At 38.4% G+C, this 26,782-nt stretch overlaps 4 protein-coding genes and 1 long non-coding RNA gene across 7 annotated transcripts; 3 read left to right on the forward strand and 2 right to left on the reverse strand.

Annotated features, from left to right (window-relative positions):
• Window positions 1–6,069: 6,069 nt before the first annotated feature.
• BNAA09G34890D (photosystem I assembly factor PSA3, chloroplastic) lies at window positions 6,070–7,814 on the forward strand. The gene is made up of 3 exons (XM_013856968.3): window positions 6,070–6,464; window positions 6,955–7,119; window positions 7,191–7,814. Exons 1-3 carry the CDS (start codon window positions 6,099–6,101, stop codon window positions 7,515–7,517), a joined length of 858 nt encoding a protein of 285 aa, XP_013712422.1. The 5' UTR covers window positions 6,070–6,098; the 3' UTR covers window positions 7,518–7,814.
• Window positions 7,815–9,588: 1,774 nt separating this feature from the next.
• LOC106411675 (60S ribosomal protein L23a-2) lies at window positions 9,589–10,986 on the forward strand. Of its 2 annotated transcripts, none has more exons than XM_013852484.3 (4): window positions 9,589–9,705; window positions 9,795–9,839; window positions 10,304–10,667; window positions 10,739–10,986. In XM_013852484.3, exons 2-4 carry the CDS (start codon window positions 9,824–9,826, stop codon window positions 10,821–10,823), a joined length of 465 nt encoding a protein of 154 aa, XP_013707938.1. In that variant the 5' UTR covers window positions 9,589–9,705; window positions 9,795–9,823; the 3' UTR covers window positions 10,824–10,986. The 2 variants fall into 2 exon arrangements, with proteins under 2 accessions (XP_013707938.1, XP_048597117.1); XM_048741160.1 differs by having other exon boundaries at window positions 9,650–9,705; window positions 9,770–9,839.
• Window positions 10,987–11,425: 439 nt separating this feature from the next.
• LOC111200327 lies at window positions 11,426–13,278 on the reverse strand. Of its 2 annotated transcripts, XR_002653965.2 has the most exons (4): window positions 12,929–13,241; window positions 12,776–12,843; window positions 12,600–12,683; window positions 11,426–12,506 (listed from the first exon to the last, which is right to left on the reverse strand). It is a non-coding gene; the product is annotated as an uncharacterized LOC111200327 (long non-coding RNA). The 2 variants fall into 2 exon arrangements; XR_002653964.2 differs by having other exon boundaries at window positions 12,776–13,278.
• A 135-nt stretch (window positions 13,279–13,413) lies between these two features.
• Window positions 13,414–15,997, forward strand: LOC106415579 (phragmoplastin interacting protein 1). Its single transcript, XM_013856330.3, has 4 exons — window positions 13,414–13,964; window positions 14,038–14,215; window positions 14,369–14,415; window positions 14,500–15,997. The coding sequence occupies exons 1-4, from the start codon at window positions 13,492–13,494 to the stop codon at window positions 15,758–15,760; spliced, it is 1,959 nt and encodes a 652-aa protein (XP_013711784.2). The 5' UTR covers window positions 13,414–13,491; the 3' UTR covers window positions 15,761–15,997.
• A 6,348-nt stretch (window positions 15,998–22,345) lies between these two features.
• On the reverse strand, window positions 22,346–26,513 carry LOC125578190. Its single transcript, XM_048740533.1, has 11 exons — window positions 25,614–26,513; window positions 24,763–25,458; window positions 24,418–24,663; window positions 24,230–24,304; window positions 24,032–24,121; window positions 23,771–23,941; window positions 23,588–23,698; window positions 23,383–23,513; window positions 23,184–23,268; window positions 22,644–23,109; window positions 22,346–22,509 (listed from the first exon to the last, which is right to left on the reverse strand). Exons 1-11 carry the CDS (start codon window positions 26,511–26,513, stop codon window positions 22,346–22,348), a joined length of 3,135 nt encoding a protein of 1,044 aa, XP_048596490.1.
• Between the last annotated feature and the right edge of the window lie 269 nt (window positions 26,514–26,782).

Genomic DNA, 26,782 nt, shown 5'->3' on the forward strand with positions numbered 1-26,782 from the left:
CTATTAAGTATAACGCAGATGGCACTATTGAGAGACACAAATCTCGGCTTGTAGCGAAGGGTTATACCCAGCAGGAAGGAATTGACTTCATGGATACTTTTTCTCCAGTTGCTAAGATGGCGACAGTGAAAATTATCTTAGCCTTGGCTCCTAAATTGAAGTGGTCTTTACATCAACTGGATGTATCCAATGCGTTTCTTAACGGCGACCTTGATGAAGAAATATATATGAAGTTGCCGCCTGGGTATGCTGATATTAAGGGGGAATCTATTTCTCCTACCGCAGTATGTAAGCTTCATAAGTCCATCTATGGTTTGAAACAAGCTTCCAGACAATGGTTCATTAAGTTTTCAACAACTTTACTTGGCCTGGGGTTTGAGACGTGCTTTGGTGATCACACTATGTTTGTCAAACGTCCTGACACCAAGTTTTTGGTGGTATTGGTTTACGTGGATGATATATTGATTGCGAGTACTGATGATGACTTGGTTGTAGAGTTGAAGTTACAGCTGAGTTCAGCTTTCAAACTTCGTGATCTTGGAACTCCAAAATATTTTCTTGGATTAGAGATTGCTAGATCTGAAGCAGGCATCTCTATTTGTCAAAGAAAATATGTGATTGATTTGCTGGAGTCTACTGGTTTTACAGGTTGTAAACCTTCATCTATTCCGATGGAACCAAACCAGAAACTCTCAATTGAAGATGGTGTCCTTCTCTCTGATGCTAAACAGTTCAGGAGACTGGTGGGAAAGCTTCAGTATCTGACTTACACCCGGCCAGATATAACCTTTGCTGTTTCGAAGTTAGCTCAGTTCTCTTCTGCCCCTACTGATCTTCACCTTCAAGCCATACAAAAGGTGTTGCGTTACTTGAAAGGTACTATTGGTCAGGGATTATTCTATGGATCTGATCTCAACTTCGACATTAGAGGATACTCGGATTCTGATTGGAGTGGTTGTCCTGATTCTCGATGATCTGTGACTGGTTTGGCGATGTTCATTGGTGATTCTTTGGTGACTTGGAGGTCGAAGAAGCAAGATACAGTCTCCTGTAGTTCTGCTGAAGCTGAATACAGAGCGATGTGTTCTGCAACTAAAGAGATGATGTGGATTGATAAGGTTTTAAATGATCTCCGTGTTCCTCACTCTTTGCCTGCACATCTCTACTGTGACAACACTGCAGCTCTTCATATTGCCAGCAATCCTGTCTTTCATGAAAGGACTAAACACCTTGAGAATGACTGCCACAAGGTGCGAGAGAAGATGAAAGATGGTTTTCTGAAGACAATGTATGTGCGGACTGGAGATCAGCTTGCTGATGGCTTAACCAAGGCGCTTTATCCTGCACCATTTCGGGAGATATTGCGCAAGATGGGTGTTCATAACATCTATGAACTCTCATCTTGAGGGGGAATATCAATTATATTAGAGAACCGGTTTAGACTGGTTCGATACATTATTTATGTTAGATTGTATTTTGGTTTACTCTGATTCAAGGGTATATATACCATGTAATGTACACTTGATTGTGATGAGGAATCAGAAACAGTTTGACGATATCTTTTGGATTCTGTTTCACTGATAGATCGTTGGACATAGATTTAGGAAACTCTCACCATTTGAAAATCTCGTCGCTTCGGATTCTTAAATCCGAAATCCTCTATCCGTAAATATCTATATACCAAGATGTAATTTGATTCCCTTTGCTGAGAGATCAAAGGATTTTATTGCTATTTCTAGCTATAGATGCTTACAGTTACAAGCTAAAGTTTGGAGATTTGTTTTCACGTTTTTACTTTTTGTTGAGGAATCAATCTATATATTTTATAATTACCATCAATTTACTGTAAAATATTTTCTTTATTTTATATGATATTTACACTTTAGCACAAAAAGCTATCTCTGATTCAACTTGTGATGACTCAAACAATCCCCCATCATTTTTTCTTTTAGTTTTGACTATGTTCGGAATCACCATTCATCATGTCATGTTGTAAGAAAAGAAAAATTCTCTTAATTAGATTTGCTTTAGTGACCTTGAGTATTCTCAACGAATTAACTTATGGTGGTATAGAATGATTGAAAATCTATCTTGGGATTCGAAGATCAGAGGTAGAGTTTTCCCAGTTTGATCCTTGTTGGGTATTATTTTGAAACACCTTAAATAACAAAAAAAATATTACATGCCAACTCCGATTCGTGATTCTCCAATAATAATTAAAAATATGTTGTGATACTAGTGTCCTCTCACCATTGATGTATAGCTTCACTTGTTTCATTGTGCAACAACAACTCTTCTTGAGCATTGCTTAGCTGACAACGTAGTAACAATTTCAGCATCAAAATGAAATGGTATTCAGATACATGGTGGATCATGAATGTTCATCAATCAACCATGACACCATAATCCAGAGTCGTCACAACCAAGAGTATTAATCGAAATCATTCCTCGGTGATCAGCTCATTTAAGTGATACAAGATTTTGACCCCCGCTTTTAAAGCGCTACATAATGTTTCGATGAAAATTTTATATAATTGTATTTTGTCTTTATTTAAAGTAGGTTTTGGCATAAAATCCGTAATCCAATTAAAGTCTAAATTGAACCCAAACTAAAAAACTCCGTACTCAGTCTGAAATATAAAAAAAAATACCATAATAGTTTTGTAAGGTGGTACAAAACATATCAAATCCCGAAGTGTTATTATCCGAACCCAAATGGGTAACCCAAAAAAAAAAAAAAACCTAGAAACATCCAAAAACCGATCCGAATGTCCAAATTAATAACAAGTATAAATCTTTGAAACATAAATATGTAGTTCAAATATTCAATTCTATATTTATTTTGAAATGGTATCGAAAAATAAGTATTTAAGTCTTAACTAAATATCTTAAATATCCAATTCTATATAAATAAATATTTACTTCTTATATTTTGTTTTTAAAGTTTGAAATTAACTTCGGATATATCCAAACTGAAGATATATGGTTACTTTATGGGGTTTAGGATATGATACAAATTAAAACCAAATCGATGTGTTATATCCTAACATGATACATACTATAATATAAATTTATTTTTTATTTGTTCTATTTGTCAAATTTTATTTGTTATAATATAAATTAAATATTTATTATAATATCAATTAATTAGATGACGTTCAACCCATCTCATACTTGATAAATGTTTACATTTCTATGAAATAAGCGGCAAGAAACAGTAATTGTAAATCATAATATATAATTCAATATACCATATAATCAAATAATATTAAAGTCAACTAAATTTAGTATTGTATTTTATCAAATTTAAATATTTTAAATTATATTTTAATATTATAATTTAGATATTATATTAAAATATAAAATTATTTATTACTTTTAATATCTTATTTGAATATTTTGCATTAATAAATTGAAGTATATTGTCGACTGTATGAATCCCTCTATGTTATTATGTACATGTAATTCTTTTAATTTATAATTTGTAAAAAAGTTAGTAAATAGATTAAGTTATTATATATATATATATATATATATATATATATATATATATATATATATATAAATGTGTGTGTGTGTGTGTGATTTACTGTAATAGTTTAATTATAAATATGAATTATATATATATAAATATTATAGAAATGTTATTTCTTTTTCTGTAAACAGAAATGAATTAATCTCATTTGTAATAAAACTTTAAAATAATTACGAATTTTCATTATTTAAAATAAAGATTAAAAGAATCAAATATCTATATTTTTTTAAACGAGATATTAAAAATATTGTTAAATGAAATATTAGAAAATTTACTGAATAATATCTTTTAATTTCTTATTTTGAAAATATTTAAATTATATATTAAGATTGTGTGTATATTTAATAATAACTAAGTTTGTTGTATACGAAATAATAAAAACTAAATAAATGAAATGGTTCAACCTAGACTATTTGTAACTAGATAAAACTTGATTTATGTTTAATAGTATTGATGTAAGACTATTTGTAACTAGATCAAACTTAATCTATTCTATTATAAGGGAAACAGTCTTGAAAAATCTACCTATGAAAGTTGTTTGGACATTTTCATTTGATTATTATTTTGGTCTTCCCCTATATATAAGGTTGTTGGACCTATCTATAACAAGTTACTATATTTTTTGTTATACAATTAATTATTTTAACCATATGCGATTAATAACTAACTATCTATATTTATTTTTTTCTGTTACCATAAAAAAATTAAAACCCTAAATATAGTGGGATCACAATTATTGTGATGAAGAAATCAAAAGAATATGTAGCGACTTCTTAAACTATACGAGAATAATATATTAAACAAGATCAATCATATTTAATCCAACTATGATTACCAAATCTAATGACTCTTAAATATACTAACAACTACAAAAATATAAGTTAACAAATAATACCTTTTGAAACACTAACAAATAATACCTATAATATTATTTTTCTTCTTTTAATGAAAAGGACTATTTTAAAAAATGTTCTTAAAATTACAAAAAAAAAATAATTCTCATTGATGAAAATTTGGTATTTTGGGTTTTGGGATAAAGACTATACATACCCATTAATTAATTTAATTCTTTGCATTCGTGATCTATTAAAAATTTCTTATTGTATCAATCTTAATTTTAATTTTATTAATAGGTGTAAACCCATTGTAGGCTTCTAAACAAAATAAATAAACAATATAAATTTAAATTGTAATAGTATTGATCAATACAAAAATTATAAATTAAAATGCATAACATAAATACAATAAATTTATTTATATGACAAATAAAATAGTTTATTCAGTTTTTTGTAGTATTGTAAAGTATATGAAATGTTTAAAAGGTATTAAAATTACGGTTTTATCGGGTTAAACGGTGTCGGTCCACGGATTAATGACAATTTTTTTTGGTTTTATTGGATTTTAATTAATAAATTTTCATTGAATACAAATTTTGTGGAAACATATGAGTTTGTAAAAAATCTGACAGAATGTTACATGAAAAACATAAAACTAGGATTATATACGACCACTATATTTACCAGTTCGATCACAGATCTGGATCGGATATAAAAATATTTCTTATATCTTAATTCGTTTATAAATCACATATGTACTCCACTAAAAATAGTTCAATAATTTTAAAAAAGAAATTTCTTCTCACCATTTAAATGGTATTGATGCACTATTAGTCATCATCATTAATATTTGTGAATATATAATTTGTACTTTAAATATTCCGGTACCCATTCAGTTTTTGGTTTGATTTTAATTTTGGATTCTAAAAATATATGATCTGCTCGGTTCTTTTTTTTAGTTTGATACAATTCAATTTGAGATTTCGAATAAATGTACTTAAACTTATACTCTTATATAGAAATTCATCAAAATTTTATATTTAATTTCGAAAACAAACCCGCGCTTTCTAAGCGCGGGTCAAGTTTATGTTTAATAGTATTGATGTAAGCGCTTGTCCATTTCCAACACCTTTAAAGGAAGATTACTAAATCCCATGGGCAGCTCAACATTTTGATGGGCTTTAAGGTAAAAATAATTAACTTTTCCCCTAAATTTATATTAAGAATTTTTTTTTGAAAAACACTTTATAAATTTTATGATGAAATCAAAAACATCTATATCCAACTTGCTTTTGAAGTTGTTCTTTTAATCTAATTTTGTTTCAGATTTGTAGAATATATATATACAAAAATCAAGGTTCTTAAGTCTTGTTACATGAAGGACATGTTGCAACCAATATGAACACAAATTCCACGCTAGTTGGGGTTTCACGTTTACTATTAATTTTTTGGATAAACATTAGTTAATATTTACGGCCATGACGATCTAAAAAACCTAAAGACACAATAATAGTCTGTAGAGTCTAGCTGATTTGCTTAAAGATGTTATCGCAATTCTAAAATTGATAGCAAGGAAAGTAATTAAGCTATCAAATTTGGGCTTTACATAATGGTCATATCCTTAAAAGAAAGCCCAGCCCAAAACATTTATTTTCGAAGAGAAGTTTTAAGAAGATAACACGTATATAATGATGAGGTTAATATTATCCATCATCATCATTACAGCCATGGTGATTGTCACCCCCATCTCCACATCTTCCCACCAAATCTCCCCTTCCTTCCTCCATCTCCGTCTCCGTATTCCCGCCACGTCCCCTGCTTCCTCTCGCCTCATCAAGCACGGAGACGGAGGAGGAGGAGGAATCGCCTTGTCGATACGAGCTTACATAGAGAAACCAAACTCCATCTCCAGCTTCGCCAACACAGTCATCGGTTCTCTACCCGTCATCGGACTCCTCGCCAGGATACTCAGCGATGAAGGCGGCGTCGGAAGAGATCTCGTCGACTTCGCCGAGTTTAGGAAACGAGTTGGGAATAAATGCGCACCTAGTGATTCTAGAGCTTTCTACGAGTTCCAACAGCGAAGGGGCAAGGTAACTAGTGTTTGATCAAGCTATTAAAAACAAAAACTAGAGTTTGATCGTATAGTTCGTGTAACACTTACCGTCAGTGTTCTAAAGCTTAACTACCGTTTAAAGATTCTTTAAACATTGGTTACAGTAGTTGTCCAAAAAAAAAACATTGGTTACAGACTTACAGTTATTATATGTGGTTATACCGGAGTTTTGTATTCCCTGTGATTTTACACCATTCAAGCAAATGTTTTTAGCATTTTTTGTTGATTTTTTTTTTCCAGATGATGTATGGTTGAATTATTGTGTTACATAAAGTTATTACCTTTTTTGTTGGGTGCTAATGTGTGTGTGTGATCAGCTTTGATTTGTTTAATATGTCGGAATGTTGTCTTCCCTGTGATTTTACACCAATAAAGCAAATGTTTTTGGGCATTTATGTTGATTTTATTTTTGTTGGATGTTAATGTGTTTGATCAGTTTCTAAGTGGCTTGTTGATTTGTTTGATAGGCAGGAGAACCTTTATATGTGCTTCTTTGCTGTTGGGTTGCTGCAGTAGGTGCAGGGCTTCTCAAATCTGAAGAGATTCTTGAAGGTGTTACCAGGGTTAGCATTTCAAATGATCTCGAGTTTGAAGAACAGAACTTTATTGCTTTGATGACTGAAGCTAGACAGGTTCGGTTTGGTCTCTTAGGAGTATTATGTGACTTTGCTTCAGAAAGTTGATATATTTATTGGTAATGCAGAGAAGGGCAAAGTTGAACGTTGCGGCGCCAACGATCCCTATGGAACTAAGAGTCGAAAAGGCTCTTGAAGGTATATATGCTTGTTGCTTCAGGAGGGGAGTTATTGAAGAGGAAGATGAGCAGCTTCTTCTAGTGATGCTAACTGCTGTTTTCCCATCGGTTGACAAGTCTGAGATAGAGAGGATCATCAAAGAGAAGGCGATTAGAGTGGCTGAAGGAGGAGAAGAAGAGAATCTCATGACTGAGCCGAAACGGCTGCCTAAAGAAGCTATTCAAATGCAGATGAAAGATCTTGAGTTCCTTCAACAACAAAACATACAATCTTAACAATGGCCAAACATGTGTTCACCTTTAAGTATGTCCCATGTGTTTGTTACTTTATTCAAAAACTAAGCAGTTCATAGTCTCTAGGAGTAGAGCTGTCAAATGGTCCGTCCATGGCCCAATTGGGCATGACCATTTGGACCATTTCAGTTTTGGACAGTAATGGGTGGTCCATATTGGACAATGGTCCAACAAATGTCCAAGACCAATAGAGACCATGTCCAAATGGGCATGCCCATGGACACCCAATAATATTTATAATTATTTTTTTAATTATTAGTTTAAATTTTATTTCTAAAATTTTGAAATTATGTTTACTTTCTAATATTATAAAAGTAATTTTTTTTTGTCGAAACTGTAAAACTATGTTTTCCTCTCAAAATCGAAAAAAATTCATTTTTTCGCAAAAACCGAGAAATCTCGTTTTTCCGCCAAAACCGAATTTTTTTATTTTTCGCCAAAACCGAGAAATTACGTTTTCTCGCAAAAACCGAGAAATTATGTTTTCCGTCAAAACCGAGAAATTGGGTTTTCCCGCCAAAACCGAGAAATTGCGTTTTCCCGCCAAAATCGAGAAATTACGTTTTTCCGCCAAAACCGAGAAATTATATTTTCCGCCAAAACCGAGAAATTATGTTTTCCGTCAAAACCGAGAAATTGGGTTTTCCCGCCAAAACCGAGAAATTGCGTTTTCCCGCCAAAACCGAGAAATTGCGTTTTCCCGCCAAAACCGAGAAATTGTGTTTTCCCGCCAAAACCGAGAAATTGTATTTTCCCGTCAAAATCTGAGAAATTGTGTTTTCCCGCCAAAACCGAGAAATTATGTTTTCCCGCTAAAACCGAAAAATTGAATTTTTCCGCTAAAACCGAGAAATTATGTTTTCCCGCCAAAATCTGAGAAATTGCGTTTTCCCGCCAAAACCGAGAAATTGTGTTTTTCCGCCAAAACTGAAAAATTAAATTTTCCCGCTGTTTTATGAAATTCATTTTTCCGTCAAAATTGTAAAATTACGTTTTCCGTCAAAATCGTTAATTTTTTATTTTAACGATAAAACTGTTTTTTTTTGGGTTAAATTGTAAAGTTATGTTTTCTTTTATTAAACTCATGAAATTATGTTTTATGAAGCCCATGGACACCCATTGTCCATTTGGTCTTCGTCCAATTGGACCATATATCAATTGGTCTTTTGTTCAGTTGGACCATTTATTAATTGGGCACGTCCATAGCCCACCCAAAATGAATTGGACTGGGCTAGCCCATGGTCAGCCCGCCCAGTTGACACCTATATCTAGGAGGAGACGTCTGTGTGTGTGTGTAGTAGTAGTTTTGTTGAAATGATGTTGTAGAGAGAAGAAAGGAACCTTTATAGTTAAGAACATTTTTCCACCGAACTAACGGAAACATAATGATGACTTAAAGTTTCTTGTAATAAAAACGAACCCTTGTTCATCCGTGAGTCGTTGACATTGACAAACACTCTTTCCAGAAACGGCACTGAATCTTCTTCTTCTTGGTCGCCCTTTTGACATTCCTCTCTTTATCCATCATTATCATCACTTCCTCTTTGCCACGATTGAGGTTTGAGTTTCACTTTGCATTCACATATGCAACTTTTTTTATTCTCTTCTTTATAACATCATTCTCTTGTGGATTTTCAGGCTAATACTGTTATGGTACTCTTAGAGGATTGGAGATGTGTTAAGTATTGATTTGTTTCTCCATCTTGATCATACTCTATAGTCTGTACTGAACACACAGTGGAATGTTTCTTTTCATTTGATTGCTTTTTTAACACTTGTAATCAAAGTATTCTTATAACCTGAGCCAAACCGGCCAGCAATAAAAACTCAAATAAAAAGATACCAGTAGGCATCTATAATTAATATCAAACAAATGTGAGAGCCATACACATAAGGCAAGAACATCTATAACTAATCTCTTTTCATTTGATTGCTTACCTTTATTGGTGACCTTCTCCTTCCTATTTCTATCTCTATATTTTCATTCTTCAACTTTTGAACTGTTTGTTTGAATTCGGAATCATTTAATAGAAATAAAGCCCAGTAATTTAACCAAGGCCCATAAGGAAACGATTATAGAGCTTCTAGTCTTTTCATTTGCACTCCCCTAAAGATAAATAATAAATAAAAACCTCAAAACTGATACTAGGGTTTTCGTTTCGCCGCTCAGGTTCGTCCTCCTGCACTCGATCTTACTTTTGTTCTCAACTTGAATCGGCTATCTTCGTTTTCAGGTTTAACTAATTCTGGGTTTTACAGATTTTGTGGAAAGGATCTCACTTTAAGCAATGGCTCCAGCTAAAGGTACGGCCTTTCCATGAATACATACTCTGCTGTTGAAATATAGTTATTCCATAGGGATCATCAGCATCTTCTTATAATTAGTCTATCAATCTCCTCTCTTCCCTGCAATTACTTTGTTCAGATTTTACTTGGTATTAATAGCTCATCAAAAACATTACATTCATGAGCTAAAGTGTGTGTGGTACTCTATTAGTTTCATGTTTCCCTTGTGCTTAGTGTGGCTATTTTCTATGTACTCGACCTTTTGATCTTATAGTTAGTGGTGTTGTACATTGATTTACCGTGGGACAAAGCTCTCTTATGTCAGCTGAACTCGAAATTGAGCGTTTACTGTTTAGTGATAATCTTGAATATGTCCTTTTAACTAGTAGGAGTCTTTGTGAATTGTAACTTGCACATGTAAAGATTCTGCCTTTGAATATTTCTAAATTGTTTCAACTCTCTATTTCTCCATTTTTTTGCAGTTGATGTTACTAAGAAGCCTGACCCAAAGGCCAAGGCCTTGAAAGCTGCGAAAGCGGTGAAGTCAGGCCAAATCATCAAGAAGAAGGCGAAGAAGATCAGGACAAAGGTGACGTTCCACAGGCCAAAGACACTGACGAAGGCTAGAGACCCAAAGTACCCACGCATCAGTGCAACTCCAAGGAACAAGTTGGACCACTACGGAATCCTCAAGTACCCACTCACCACCGAGTCCGCAATGAAGAAGATTGAAGACAACAACACCTTGGTCTTCATTGTTGACATCCGTGCAGACAAGAAGAAGATCAAGGATGCTGTCAAGAAGATGTATGACATTCAGACGAAGAAAGTCAACACACTCATTAGGTACACACACTCTTGAAATCAAATCTTTCACTTTGATATGGGTTGATAATGAATGAATGGTTTGTTCGCAGGCCTGATGGAACGAAGAAGGCGTACGTGAGATTGACTCCTGATTACGATGCTTTGGATGTGGCTAACAAAATCGGAATCATCTAATCCATCAATCCATTTTCCTTTTGTTCAAAACAGACTTCATGTTTTTCTCTTCTGTAGTTTCAGTTTTGTTAGAAAAATGAAGGATAATACATCTCTTTGTGCTTTAATCGTTGGACTCAAAAGTGTTGGTACTTACTGGTGCGTTATAATTTTCTTATTATCATGTTCTCCTCTCTGATACCTGTTTAATCGGGTTAACTCGTACCGGCAGTTTAGCTAACTCTAAATCTAATTAGACTTTCATGTATAATGGTAATACACTAAATCTTAATGTTGGATAGCTTTGAAAAGATCGCTGAATTATCTATCTTTGTTTCAATTTCTATTGCAGCTGTCTAATCCCGGTTTAATAGTTACCAACTTTAATTATGCAGTTGAGAAAACGGTCTCTCAGTGGAGCCCGCATCCGGTGAATAATTCACAGTAGAGCCCATACTCTTAATAATTTAATCAACTAATCAATATTTTTTTGGTTATGTCACGTTTAGGATTCCTATCTGTAAACTACCTTACCACATATTATGGGAGTCCTATCTCTTACACTAATAATATTAAACTTCAGAAAACCTAAATTATTTTAGTGCTTAGACGAAGCAGCTGGAGACTTCGGAGAAAGAGACAGCTTCACAGTGAGAAACACTATGAGCAGCAATCATCAGACTGTAAGATACAACGTTGATGAGATCTCTTATCTTTGTAACACCATTACCATTCAAATGTTTCTATCTTTTATTGATCCAAAAAGCAGGTGATGAAGCAACTAGAGCCATGGTGCGAGCTCAAAGACAAAGTGGTTCTCCTAACAGGAGCTTCATCCGGCATCGGAAGAGAGATCTGCCTCGATCTAGCCAAATCCGGCTGCAAGATCATCGCAGCCGCTCGTCGTCTCGACCGTCTCCAATCCCTCTGCTCCGAGATCAACGCCTTCTCAACAAAAACCAAACTCGCCGCACCTCTCGAGCTAGACGTCTCCTCAGACACATCCACCATCCGAAACGCCGTCAAACAAGCTTGGGACATCTTCGGACACATCGACGTCTTGATCAACAACGCAGGCATCAGAGGAAACGTCAAGTCGAGTCTTGACCTATCCGAAGAAGAATGGGAAAGAGTCTTCAGAACAAACCTAACCGGACCTTGGCTAGTATCAAAACACGTCTGCGTTCTAATGCGCGACGCCAAACGCGGAGGAGGTTCGGTGATAAACGTTTCCTCCATCGCGGGGCTTCAGCGCGGGAAGCTACCGGGCGCGTTGGCGTACGCGTGTTCGAAAGGAGGGCTGGATATTATGACGAAGATGATGGCGGTGGAGATGGGTGAGTATGGTATAAGAGTGAACTCGATAGCGCCGGGGCTGTTTAAGTCGGAGATCACGGAAGGTCTGATGAGGAAAGAGTGGATGAAGAATGTGAGGGAGAGGATTGTACCGTTGAAGGTGCAGCAGAGTGTGGACCCGGGGCTTACCTCGCTGGTTAGGTATCTGATTCATGACTCTTCCAGGTATGTCTCTGGGAATGTTTACATTGTTGACGCTGGTTCTACTTTGTCTGGTTTGCCCATTTTTTCTTCTCTTTGACAAGTTAAAAAGCTTTGTGTGTTGTGTGCAATTATAAGTGAATTACATTTTTAAAAAGGCTCAATGACGTCTTTGTAGACCTTGTCTTGACCTTCAATCATAGCTTCCTGAGCCAAACACAACAAGGGAGATACAGACATTGTTGGTTACTCTTTGCAATGTCATTGTGTTTGAAATGGAAGAGAAGAGAGGATAAAAACCTGCCAGCCAAAGGGGTAGAGGAAGGAATAAGCATCCTTATTGTCAGAGACGGTCATGAAATCCTTTCTTGCTTTCTGCACCAACTGATCCATTTTATCATCAATTCCTCTTAGAATCTAATTTTAGCTAAGAGGAGGAAACTAAGATAGGATTAGATGACAAGACAGTAACTTACATGAAGCAATGAGATCCAAGGAGCAACAAGAACTAATGTTATCACCACACGCCTCCTCTCACATTTATCTTGAACCAAAATACAAAAAAACAAAACTATGTAAATGGTTTTTCTTTTTCTTCAATTACATTCAAATGCAAAGAAAACACAGACCCTGAAGATCGGATGAGGACGACAGAGATTGTTCAGACCGAACACGAAATGAAACTCCTCCGCTACAGTAAGGAACACCAACAAATACCTCTAGGGATGGAAACTGCTCTGCAATCACATACCCTAATTAGATACAGAAACAACTGGTGAAAGATTCAGAGAAGCCATTGGCGAATTAGTGGTGATGTGCGGAGAAAAAAAATGGAGCTTTGATACTCTTGTGTGTTATTTCCTCTTGTATATGTGATTAGAGACGACAGATAGAGAGATATATTCTCTCTTACAGATTCGGTTCTTCCTCTGTTCTATCCACTTTGAAACTTCTTCATTGACCTTTTAAAAATGTTCTTACAGAAACACATTAATAAAAGACAAAACTATAAAACAATCAAGTGTTTGAAAAGTATACACCCCATAGATAGTTTGGGCCAGTGTTCCTTAAAGCCCACTATAAATCTAAAGTCCAATGAAGCCCATATCTTGGTCGTATCAAAACCATGAATTAGGGTTTATGGCTGGGTCTCTCTCTTCTCTGGAAAGGTTTCGTTTTCAGCTTGTTGAAGATGGTGCTCTCGAACAAGAAGCTCAAGCAGAAGCTTCGCCAAGATTTGGTTAAATCTCTATCGGTCTCCGTAGCAGAAACCAACCCAGAATCAGCCTCGAGCTTGCAATCTCAATCTCTGAAAAGTCTCCTTGATTCAGCCAGCCACAAACCGAGATTGACAAAGAGAGAGATACGAAGAAAGCTCGTTACTTCCACAAGAGGAGACGAACCCAATGAAGTGGAAGGTGATGCTGAGAAAACTGATGAAAAGAATACGAAGAAGAGGAAGAGAGAGGATACTGTGAAGGTCGAGTTAGCTAAAGGTGAAGAAGAAGGTGTTAAGGAAGGGGAGGAGTCACAGAAGAAGAAGACTAAGAAGAAGAAGAAGCAGAAGAAGAAGAAACGAAAGACTAACAAAACTCCAAAGAAGGCTGATGAAGACAAAGTAGAGGAGAAGGTTAAGACAGAAGAGATTCAAGTTGAGACAGAGAGGTGAGTTTGTTTAAAGCTGTTGTGTGTTTATGTTTCAGTTCTGTTAAATTGATTGTGTTTTCTTCATTTACAGTAAAGAAGAAGAAGATGGGATTGTTCCTAAGAAGATATACGTTGGTGGTATTCCTTACCAAAGCACAGAGGATGAGATTCGTAGCTACTTCAGAAGCTGTGGTGTCATCACTAAGGTTGACTGCAAGATGCGTCCTGAAGATGGTGCCTTCACTGGCATTGCCTTCATCACCTTCGAAGTAAGTTTTTTTTGCTGTTTCTCTTAGGACATTGATATGCTGAAGTGTTTGTATTTAAGACCACATAGTTCTCTTTGTTTAGGGTTTAAGAAATCATCATGACATTGGTTTAAGTGAGGCTATAGCTGTATTGATATGTTTCTCTTTTAACAGACTGAAGATGGTGCTAATCGTGCTTTGGCTTTTGATAGAGCTGCAATGTAAGTAATCTATAAAATGCTTAGGACTTTCTTGTTCATAGTTGATGTATTGTGTTGAGTAATCGTTTTTAACTTTGTTACTAGGGGTGATCGATATTTAACAATCCAGCAATACGTGAAAACCACACCTTCCGTTCCAAGAACAAGAACATCTTCTGGCTTCGTTCCAGAGATGGTTGAGGGTTATCACAGGGTGTACATTGGGAACTTAGCCTGGGACACAACAGAGCGTGAAATACGCAAGCTCTTCTCCGACTGCGTGATAAACACGGTGCGGTTGGGCAAAAACAAAGAAACAGGAGATTTCAAAGGTTACGCGCATGTGGATTTCAAGGATAGTGTCTCTGTGGCCATGGCGCTTAAGCTGGATCAGCAGGTTATGTGTGGAAGACCTGTCAAGATCTGCTGTGCTCTTAAAGAGAGACCAGTGGAGGATCATAGTACTAATCCTACACCTGGTGAAACAAACATGGAAGAGACTGATGCAGCTGCTGATGAGGTGAACTACTTTGAAAACACGATGAGCAGCGGTAAGATCAAAAGGAGGAGCTGTTATGAGTGTGGAGAGAAGGGTCATCTTTCTACCGCCTGTCCCAAGAAGCTTCAAGAGACTGTTAACGCAAGACCACAGGCTATGCCAAGCTATGATCTTCAAAGGAGCTATGGTGGTTCTTACATGGATGAGACATACACTGCTACAAACGAAGCTTATAGTGAAGGCTTAGCATCTGAGGTTAGCACTGGTAAGGTCAAAAGGAGGACTTGTTATGAGTGTGGAGAAAAGGGTCATCTTTCTACAGCATGTCCCAAGAAGCTTCAAGATGCTCATAAAGAAACTGTTAACGCAAGACCGGCTATGTTTAGCTATGATTATCATGAAAAGAACAATGGTGGTGGTGGTGGTTCTTACATGAATGAGACATACGCTGCTGCAAATGAAGCGCCTAGTGGAAGCTTACCATCTGAGGTTAGCGTCGGTAAGATCAAAAGGAGGAGCTGTTACGAGTGTGGAGAGAAGGGTCATCTTTCTACAGCTTGTCCCAGTAAGCTTCAAAACAGTGGTCACTCAAACTCAAAGGCTGATCACCAGACTGTTGAGGCAAGACCGGTTCAGGTAACAAGCTATAATAGTCAAAAGGAATCAGGAGATACTGACAACAAAGGCGGTTCTTACATGGACGTGACACATGCTGCTGATCCGATATCCGTTGCTGCCACAAATGGAACTAATGAAGGAGGCTCAGCGTCTAAGGTTAGCGCTGGTAAGATGAAAAGGAGAATATGTCACGAGTGTGGATTAAAGGGTCATCTTTCTTCTGCATGTCCTAAGAAGCAGCAAAAATAGAGGGTGATGAACCCAAAAGCCCTACTTAAACATTGTAACGAAATGTTCTTGTTTTTTTTAATTTGACATTTGAAAGGAATAACTCAGGCCACTTGGTAGGAGAGGAGTTTTGTTGGTTCTCTTTTAGAATCTCTTATAAGATTTTTTTTTTGTCGGCAGAGAAAAAAAAGTTTATTGTGTATTGTTTTATTATGAAATTTTACTTTTTCACAAATTTATGAGATCCGTTTTATGATATGTGTTTATCATCAAAGTATATTCTGCAAAACAAGAAGTTACTACAAAATAGGAAAAATTAGAAGATGACGTCGGCGCGTGTATCGGTCTCACAACTTCTCTAGCTCGGATCTACCTTCTAGCGTGGAGGTGAGACAGACGGAGAAGATTTTTACAGTGCGGTGGATGAAGGATTGTACCCTGGTCCTCGGGGACATCACGCTCCAAGATACAAGCTAATGGAGTAGTCAACCAGAGGTCTGGTTTTGGTCGGGAAGCGTGGCGAAGCTCTACTTCCCTGCACCGGAGTTTGGTCTAAGGTCATCCCGGTGGTATGAGTTTTGCACCTTCTGAAGCTGTGACACGAGGCATCGGTCATGCTAACCGCACGTCAAGGTCCGTCTTTCAGTCCGGATGTAACTGTCCGGTTTTTTGGCTAAGGATCGAGGCAGTGGAAGAGAACGGGTATGAACTGAGACTGAAATGCACCTTTTAGGTGTTGAGGCGATTGATATCGAACTGAACTCGGTTTATTGGAAGATCAATTGCATGTTCTCTGTATTATAAGTCAGTTTGTTTGACACTGTTTTTGCATCGTGTGGTCTAATTTAGGGTTTAAGAGACGGTTCATTCCGAGTAGTGGGATGTTCTTGTTCTCGTAGTGGTGAAAAATGCAATATCGGATTGATTCGGGTAGCGTAGGATCCTTCTAAGTGTTCTTAGGTGGTACTAGATCTCGATATTGTATGTGGGGTGAAAATCTTGTAAGGTTGTAATTTCATTACCACGAATTGGTTAATGAAAATTGAAGTTGAGCCAAAAAAAAAAAAAAAAAACCAATCAAAGATAATGGTAAGTGTTAACTTCTCTGTGTAGTCAAATAACGCCTTCGTATATATCTTATGATTTTATTTCCTGTACCTAGAGAGACTTTCGACATTCTATCAAGGGCTAATTGGCGAAATAGCTAAGTCTGGAAGAGAAATTAAGTATATGAACATGATTTTGACATAATTAAATGGGTAACAATTGTCTCTCACCTCATCCGGTTCTACCCTCCACGCTTACAAGTCTTCGGTGAGAGAGAGATAACTGACCTTTAGGAAATTAATTAAATAGATGACGATGTGATAGAGAAAGAGATGACGTTGCGGGAAGGAGGAATGGATGATATTCACCATGCACTGTGCATATCATAAGGAGAGAGTTGAAGCCACGTCCTCATGAAAAAAACCGCATGCTATTTACTGAGTTCAGTAAATATGTGGATGAGAATAGACCACCCTCAGAAAATATCTAGCATTCCATATAATTTGACAGTCTGTCCATCTCTTGTTAAGTAAGAAAAAGACAGTGACGAAGGTGAAAGCAGAGAACGAGTTAATGCTCAGCAGATTCGCGCAGGTAATCATCAGTAACAACCAACTAATCCTTGTATTTATCTGTATTTGGAGTTGTTGATCAGTATGTTCTTTAATATGTATTATTGTCTCAATATGGAATGGACCATTTGAGGTAGATCTGAGATAGTACTTTTTTACGTCCAACATACAGATGACAGGGCAGGATAAAGTCTTACTTGTCCATGGGACGTGGGTCCGTGATAGCGATCAACGGTGGATATTTGAACCTGACATAACGGCCAAAGTAGAACATTTCATTCGGATTTTCTCCGGGATGACGATGACAGAGTTATTGACTTCGGTGAGAGAACGCTATCAACTATCATCGACCGATGCTACGCTCAAGCTTTCATATCAATATCCGGAATGGGTGAGCTTTGGAGATGCGGAGCTCGAAATGCCTCAGTACATAACCGAGGACACAGAAGTAGGTGTGTTTCTAAACATGAGGAGATCTATTGAAGAAGTTCCTCTATATGTCTCTATCTACCGCCAATCACATGGAGGGAAGCTACTTACTAAGGAGCGCGAGACAGAACAGAGGGTGCCTATGGCCGAGGATGGTGTAGATGGAATCGATGAAGAAGACTGGCATACCTTTGCACTATCCGAAACCCCACTGACCATGCCACTCACTCAACCGCAAACAAAGGCGATTCCACATGAAGTTCCAGACTATTCTGTCACAAAGGCAGCTCGATCTAAAGAACGAATCCCTACTATTCCACATTCTCCAGGTGGAATAGTAATCACAGAAAGAGGTGATCCTACCCGCGCTACCAGGCGTCAGACAGGCCCGAGTGATAGGGAAAAAAACAAACGTCCTGTCGAAGAGGATACAGAATCAGAGTCTGAGTCAGATGATGACATGGTCGTTCCTGTTGTTCCCCCGGTTGTTGGTGAAACCGGAGAAGGGTCGAGGCCGGTCCGGAGACGTCTATTATTTGGAAATGCTGGCATTCCAGACACTGACGGTGGAGTTGGAGATTCAAACTCTGGTTCAGATCATTCTGAAGAATTACCAGTAGACGATGGTCTACACTGGGGTAAATTCGATGAAGCACTCCACGAGATGCTAAACAACCCGAATACGCCAGCTTTTTTTGGAAGGGATGCTCCACCTGTATTCAACAATCGGGAGGGAACAGGTAAAAAATAACTTCTAAGTTAATACAAATGTAGAGCTACATCATAAGGAATGCAATTAGATAGAATGGATTTGTAATGCCCGCTTTCTATACTATATTTGCAATGTAGTATCTAATTCCATACTATACAAACAATTGACATGCAGCTGAATGTTTCATTGACTTTGTAGGGGTTGACACGGCTCTGGCCGACATCCAATACGAGGGAGATGACTTTTATGTGGGTCGTGTTTTCAAGTCCAAAGCCGACTGCAAAATCAAACTTGCAATACATGCTATAAACCGGAAGTTCCATTTCAAGACAACTCGTTCTAGCCCTTCCATACTACTTGCACAATGCATTGGTGATGCATGCCCGTGGCGCGTGTATGCGGTGTTGTTAGATGCCAGTGGGAACTTCCAAGTCAGACAAGCTAACCTAGTTCACTCTTGCACCGTTGACGACCGTAGAAACTACCACAAACTTGCAACGACTATCGTGATTGGCCAGATATTGCAATCTCGTTTTGTTGGTATTAAGAAGGGTCCCACTGCCGCAGCAATAAGGAAAATATTGCTAGATGAATTTCATGTCAACGTTTCATACTGGAAAGCTTGGAGAGCTAGAGAGATGGCGATGGAGCATGCAATGGGGACCATGGTTGGGAGTTATGCACTGATACCTCCATATTTGGCACTCCTTCAGTCTTCTAATGTAGGAACCGTATGCTACGTGGAAAGTACGGATGAAGAAGAAGGTGGAACACGGTTTCAATACTGTTTTGTTGCTTATGGAGCATCGGTGGCAGGGTATTCGTGTATGCGGAAAGTTATTGTTGTTGATGGAACATCGCTTAAAGGGAAGTATGGTGGGTGTCTTCTTTCAGCCTCAGCACAAGATGGGAATTTCCAAATATTTCCCCTTGCGTTTGCTGTTGTTAATAGCGAAAACGACGATGCTTGGGAATGGTTTTTCCAGAGGCTACAAACTTTTGTTGTCGATACCCCGGGCTTGGTTTTCATCTCTGATCGCCATCCAAGTATAGCCACTGGACTGAGGAAGGTAAATATCCGTACAATCTTCAGTGAACTTTAAAGTTAGCACATTCCATTTTGCAACTATACTATATGTAACATTAACTGACTATATAATATATTTGTACTTGTACAGGTATACAACCATGCTCAGCATGTCATATGTGTTGTCCATCTGTGGAGAAATGTGATGGCAAAATACAAGAGTAGCAGACTAGCCAACCTTATGTCCGCTGCTGCAAGAGCTTTCACCGTGACTGAATTTAATAAGAAGTTTATTGAAATTCAGAAAATCAGCCCAAATTGCGCGGCTTACTTGGTTGATATAGGTGACGATTAAATCTGATACTATATAGTATCGTAAGATACTATACTATATTGCTTTATTTCCATTCTATTCAATGCAATAACGTACTAAATATTAAACTGGCCACTACTTATTATTGTTTTTAACAGGGTTCGACAAGTGGACTAGGGTTCATTTCAGGGGGAATAGGTTCAACATCATGGATTCAAACATAGCTGAATCCTGGAATGGGGTGCTTAAGGAAGCACGTGAATATCCCCTCATTACGATGTTTGAGTACATACGTACAACAGTTATGTCTTGGTTCGCATTGCGGCGAGCGAAATCAACCCGGGAGCAAGGAACTATCACCCCAAATGTCAGGAAACTCGTGGAGGAAAACTTTGATCTCTCCACCGCTATGGCTGTACGTGATATAGCCGATCTTGAATACCAAGTGCAGGACCCCGCCGGGGAGTGCTTCACAGTTTTATTGGGTCCCGGTACTTGCACATGTGGTGAGTATCAACTAATAGGGATACCCTGTATGCATGCGCTAGCTTGTTCCACCAGGGTTGGATTTCCATCAGATGCGCTGGTGGCACCGGCTTACCGTGTACCAACATGGCGCGAAGGCTTCATCGGAAGAATCTATCCGGTCCCATCTGTTGGTGGATTAGAACTCGGATCTGGAACTAGAGCTCCATTACTTCCACCAGCAGTACGCCGCCCACCTGGCCGTCCTTGGAAAGTCCGCATCCTATCACGTGGGGAGTACAAGGTAATCTACTCTACCATTGATGAAATTTGTAATCATAGAACAGAATAGTTAGCTAAACTTATGGAATAGTCATCAGGAATAGGAAATTGTTCAAATGGACCAAATATAAAGTACAACATGTAAATATTGTCGTAATACCTATTAATATGGAACGTTATATATTCTACATTTACGCAAGAATGATATATGTTTAACTTTGGTATGTAGAAAGGAGGAAGCTCGTCAAACAGGAAATGCAAACGTTGTGGCCGTTCGGGACACAACAGGGCATCCTGCCGCAACCCAATATGATAAGCTATAACTAAGGAGAAGGCAGCAGAAGGCAGTTCGATGAAATATTTTGAGAACTGGGTGATTATGCAGTAGCCAGTGTCGTCTACAGACCGGGCATGTACAGGAAGTGGAAACGGGGCAAAACAGTGTTTTAACCAAATAGAATGGTATATGCTTCACGGTTATATATCTATCTATTTGGTATGTACATATTATGTTATGCAGACCCCTTTTAAATCACAACTCTTGTGGTTGTTGTACGGAACACCCCAGACCTTCTCTTTTGTCTAATATTAATAATGCCGTTCTCCGCTATTTGTTCACACCTTATATGCCTTAAGCCTTTAGGTTGTTTTTTCTATACTATTTGCCTTTAGTACTATACTATTACTAATACATTCGAACCGTTAACAATAGAAATCCTAAACACAACATCCCCACTCATACTAAATTCTAAATCCATTACAATACCACCTTTTAATAATACAAAACCTCATCAACACCCCCACCCTTATTGAAAACTAAACCCAACCCCCCCCCCCCCCCCCCCCCTCACACCCGTAACCCTATACACATTACGATTACCCAATATAACGTGATATTATAAATCGTCATACATGAAATAGACCCATAAATCCAACATCCAACCCCAACACCCCAAACAACCCTTCATCAACACTAAACCCAATACCTTTCGACACGTTAACATTTCCACCTCAGCACAACAAACCAACCCATAGGGAAAACTAAACCCAAACCGCCACCCCACCCCCATAAACCCTAAACCCAATACAATGACCCCGGTTAGACATGTTGTTGTTGTTGTACGGAACACCGGTAGACCTTTTCTTTCGTGTTATATTAATAATGCAGTTATGTAGTATGTCCACATATCTTAGAAGCATTTAGTGTGTCTTATGTACCATACTATACCAGTTACTACCAGTACCATACTTTAATTAGTCCTATATGTCCTTACCAATCGAAATAGTAAACATAACATCCACACGCTTACGTAAAAATCTTAGAAATAACGTACTATACCATTTCGTATAAGACTATACTACATTAAAGTTAATATGGTGAAGTTGAAATAAGCAGACAAACGAATAACCATGACAAAAGGAATGTGTTTAGTTCACATAGGATTTTGTAGATGAACATAAACTTGGGTATGACTTAAGAGAGACTGACTGAGCATATCCTTCCTTCCACATGTTGTACTATCAGTACTCTAAACGGTAAACACTAACTCCCGAAAATATACTATTTTAATTGGATGGAATAAAGAAACCTGGGACTGAGTACATCATAAATTAAACATAAGAAATCATCGTTTGTTAGTCTGAAGAAACAAAGCATTACAGAGTAAAACAGAAAGAGGTAGCAGAAAGGGAATTCAGCAACAGAATGTGGATTACATCAAACAGGAATGAACATAAAGTAGTATAGTTCTGAAAACGACTAAACTGCAGGATTAGGGGGGACCACCTTAAACATACACAGGGTAGAGATCGCATAGTTCTCCGCTGCAACACGGACCTCCTCATCAGTGAGAGCCAGATCAAGCAAAGGCTTCCCCACGGCAGCAATTTCTAACATGATCAGTGCCACAACCGCGGCGTACCCTAACAACAGGAAAAGGATTATTATAAATACTGCGTGTAATGATATACTACTTGCCTCATATAGTATAGTACGATATGAGTATGGAATAGTGACTTCCGTTAAACAAAAAAATTAAATGAGAGGCGATTAGTACCTGGATGTTCAAGTAGAACTGGTATGTCTAAGCGAGATATGGGGAACGGAAGGTAATTCAACTCACGAGCTCGAGAAGTTAGACAGAACCTCGATACCATGTGCGGCATCATAATCGATATCGGGTTGACGACATCTTTCAACACTGAAATAGGAGGACATGTCTGGTTCGCGTCCACCACATAGATGGCCCACATAGGCAAATCTACGATCATACCAATCCAGTGTCTGTCTTTAACCAGAATCATACTGTAGAGAAAGTCTACTTGCGTAAACCACTGTGGCCGGTGCATGAACTGACTGCGCAGAGACACCGGGAAAGTGAAGGCGGACTTATCTTGCATGGCTTCGAAAGCAGGATAACTTCGGATCAGATCGATAAAGAAAGTAGGAGGGATGAAGTCAAATTTTGAAGATGGATTGCTGTCACGCCTCTTTCTTATCCAACCTACAACACGATCCACAGCCTACAAAATAGACATAAATAAGAAGGAAAACAAAGAAACATAATTTATGCAAAGGAGTGAGGTTTATAACTTACCTCATACGAACAAACACCGGTGCAATTGAACAGATCATCCAAAGAAGCAATGGAACTGATTGACCCGAGGGATGGCGCATTTGATCTGAAGGAAAGTGGTAATACCGTTAGTTCATTATTTCCTGACTATACCATATTATATCATATGGAGTATATAGTTTTTAAATGGAATAGTAACCAGAGTATTCTGTCAACTTACTTTGCCTCCGCCATTGTCTTCATGAAGGCCTCTCTTGCAGCTGGAGTTGGCGGAGTAAATGGGGAGAAGCCACCTATGAAGGTGTGTATTTCTTGACGAAGAGGCTTTGGGTTACTTGGCTCAGCCACCACCTTTTTACCCCGTTTAGGAGGTGCAGGATTATCATCAGTTTGACGCGCCACTTTCTTGTTTCCATCTTTCTTACGGACGGGGGTGCAGGAGGAGTGTAGCGTTTCGTACTTATATGCGTACGTCTACTAAAAAGTCTGCCACCATCAGCTTGACCACCCGCTGCATCAGTGTTCTTATCTCCAGCCTATAAACATAAACTTATCACCTCTGCAAACACACTTTACATTTGAGCTGGGAAGAAGGTAAAGCATTATACCTGAACTTTAGTAATTGTAACATCATCTTCATCCGCATCCTCACCCTTATTCGCAACAGTAGCGTCACCACGATCGTCATGCACACCATCAAGACCCACTTTCTCCGGATTGACATCTGATGATGTCTGAGGTACATCAGTTCCAGAACCAGCGGAGGGTCGGACCGGGTTCTGCCAATGTAAAGCACATAGAATAGAATCCATTAACAAATGGAGTAGTTATATAGATTTATATATGGAAATATAGACTAGAGAACTTACTTTATCAATGCCCGCTTCTGATATAATTTTATTAACGACGCCAGACACTGGGTCATCAACGCGGCGTTCCGATGATACATTCACTTCGTCCTATATAGATTAACCACATTTTTCAATTAACTGAGCCAATATACATTATTATATTATTAAGACAAAGCCGACAGTTTGAGTGCTTATAAGGTTTCTACTCATTCTTACCACATCAACTCGAGAAGGAGGATTGGCGGCATCAGAACTGTCAGGCGCTGCGACGTTTACTGAAGGCGAGGGATTCTAAAGTAAAATAGTATGGTAATGTCAGTGTTAAATTAAAATAGTATGGAAAGGGTCTACTGACATCGACTGCATAGAATGGTATAAAACACAACAGAATTTAAAGGACAAACCTCCACGTTTATGGGGTCATGTCCAATGTCAGCATCTCCCCCCTGCACGCCCACCTCCACGTTTCCAATGTCAGCATCTCCCCCATGATGGACCCCTGTCTGAGCTCTTAATTCGGCTCCATGAGTTGACTCGGTCTGTTTACCCGGAGATAGTCCTTCACCCATTTCCCCTTCATCCAGATTCTGTCCCAAACCACCCGAGGCGGTCTCTGTTGCCGCAACATCCTCTCCATCTCGCGGTGTTGACTAGAGAAAAATTCAAACAATTAAAATGATATGGAATAGTCAGGCAAGATAATGGAATGACATACTATAGAATAATAATTTCATTGTACTGAGATTTACCTGTGGAACACCGCTAGGTGTAGTGTGTCGATCGGGATTAACCTCTGTATAGTTGAAATCATCATTCAGACCTCGGAATGGTGACGAATGTCTCGCAGGACTAAACCCATACGTTGCTCCCATATCCGCACCTTTAGGCCCAGACTTAAGTAACTGATTGATCTTATCAAACTCCCCTGTGACTGTAGTTTCCAAATGGGCAATCGCGGTGGTAGCTGCTTGTAAGTCCGTTCGAAGGCCTCCCACTTCAGAATTAAAATGTCCCTTCAAACTCAGAATATAGCCCTCAAACATTGCAATTACCTTATCCTCGTAAACCTCAGCTGCACGCCTAAGTAGTGTTTCGACATCAACATGGAAACTCTCACCACCATGCGGGGCACCCGAGGGGTTAGCTGATGATTGCCCTCTCGGATCTCCAGGGTAACCACCACTCTCTACGCCACCACGATGAGCATTATCCTTTTCAACCGGGTCAGGAACATTTTCATCACTTGACTCCGACGTTTGTGCATGACCCTTCTTCAGTTTAACATCATCCGCTTTCACACCACCTGACCAAGTGTTATGCTCAAATGGATAATCATCCTCAATCAAAGCAACCATGGTATCAACACTCGTATCTTCCTTATCTCCCAACCCACGATAAAGATCCTCACCCACTTCATCTGTGCTAATCAAAGACCGTACATATGCCTGCAACACAAATACAGGACAGTGAAAGGCATGAAATATTAAGTAAGTAGTCTGGTCAAATAAAAACAGGTGTATGTCTTTGTAATCGAAATAGTATGGTATAAATTGATATATGGAAAGGCATATATATAAAATAGACAAATACGCTGAATAACCTGTCCCAGTTGATCAACCGACTTGGCCGAGACAATGTTGACTACCACCTTTCTTTCAACAACTCTCCTGATAATCTCTTCGCTGGACAAGTTGGAATCTGCTAGAGGATCCGCACCACCAGTCTTAATAATGATAGAAGGGCATGCAGTGACAGTAACCAATACCATCGCATGAGTAAATCCTTGAAGGGCCATTGTATCCTTCACATAATTTACTGCAGATCTTGCTTTTGTACTTGTAACCGTCAGTAAAAATGACTCCCTGCCCCATGGATACTTCAGGAAAGCGTCAAGATCACCAAGCATGCTCACTATTTCGGGTCTGATATTTGTTGTCCCACATGTTGGACACAGAATTCCTTCTACCAAAACCAACAACGAAAGCCGCAAACGCGTTAACCGATCCTTGTATTTTTTACCCCTCACAAGCCGCTCCATGATCCATCCAGGTGTAGGCTTCTCCTCCCCACGAAATAAATCATCCCATATTGACATAGATGATTTCCCTTTACCGGACGCCTTTCCTCGCCGGATACCTTTCTCGGGGGGTTCTCCAGCTAGTCCAACCCCGTCGCCACAGTTCAGTCCGGTGACCATAGCAAAGTCTTGTATGGCATAGCGTATCGGCTTACCAACGAAGATCCACCAAAGTTCAAACTCTTTTGCAGTGACCAACTGGCGTGAGAGGCAGTAATGGATGAACATTACTGAGAAAGTATGCGACCCCATCTGCAAAACTCTCCGGAACTGCGACTGATTCAACATTTCCAAGTCGTCTTCCTCTAGTGCATTCTTTATGAGGTCAATCCACCGTAGGTTGAAGTAGTTATTAACCCGTTTCCGCCCTGATGGTTCCGAACCCGCCTCAAACATTCTCAGAGGAAGCCCTAATTCGTCCATTTTGGCACTGCCAACCATGAAAACAATGCAACCAGTTAGATTGACAGACACTGGAAATAGAGTACGTACTTGCAAGACTATTCCATATACATATTGAATGCAATTCCGGTGACGGAGATGGTCTATCAACTGCACAAATATGAAGTAGAATAGTCTACAATCTTAACAAAAAATCGAAATTTCCACTAAATGGAATAGCACACGGAATCACTATGTTATTCACCGACTATATTGTAACTACAAAACAGAAATGGTCTAGTACGATTATA

The sequence above is a fragment of the Brassica napus genome, chromosome A9, assembly GCF_020379485.1.
Source record: "Brassica napus cultivar Da-Ae chromosome A9, Da-Ae, whole genome shotgun sequence".
Classification (NCBI taxonomy): domain Eukaryota; kingdom Viridiplantae; phylum Streptophyta; class Magnoliopsida; order Brassicales; family Brassicaceae; genus Brassica; species Brassica napus.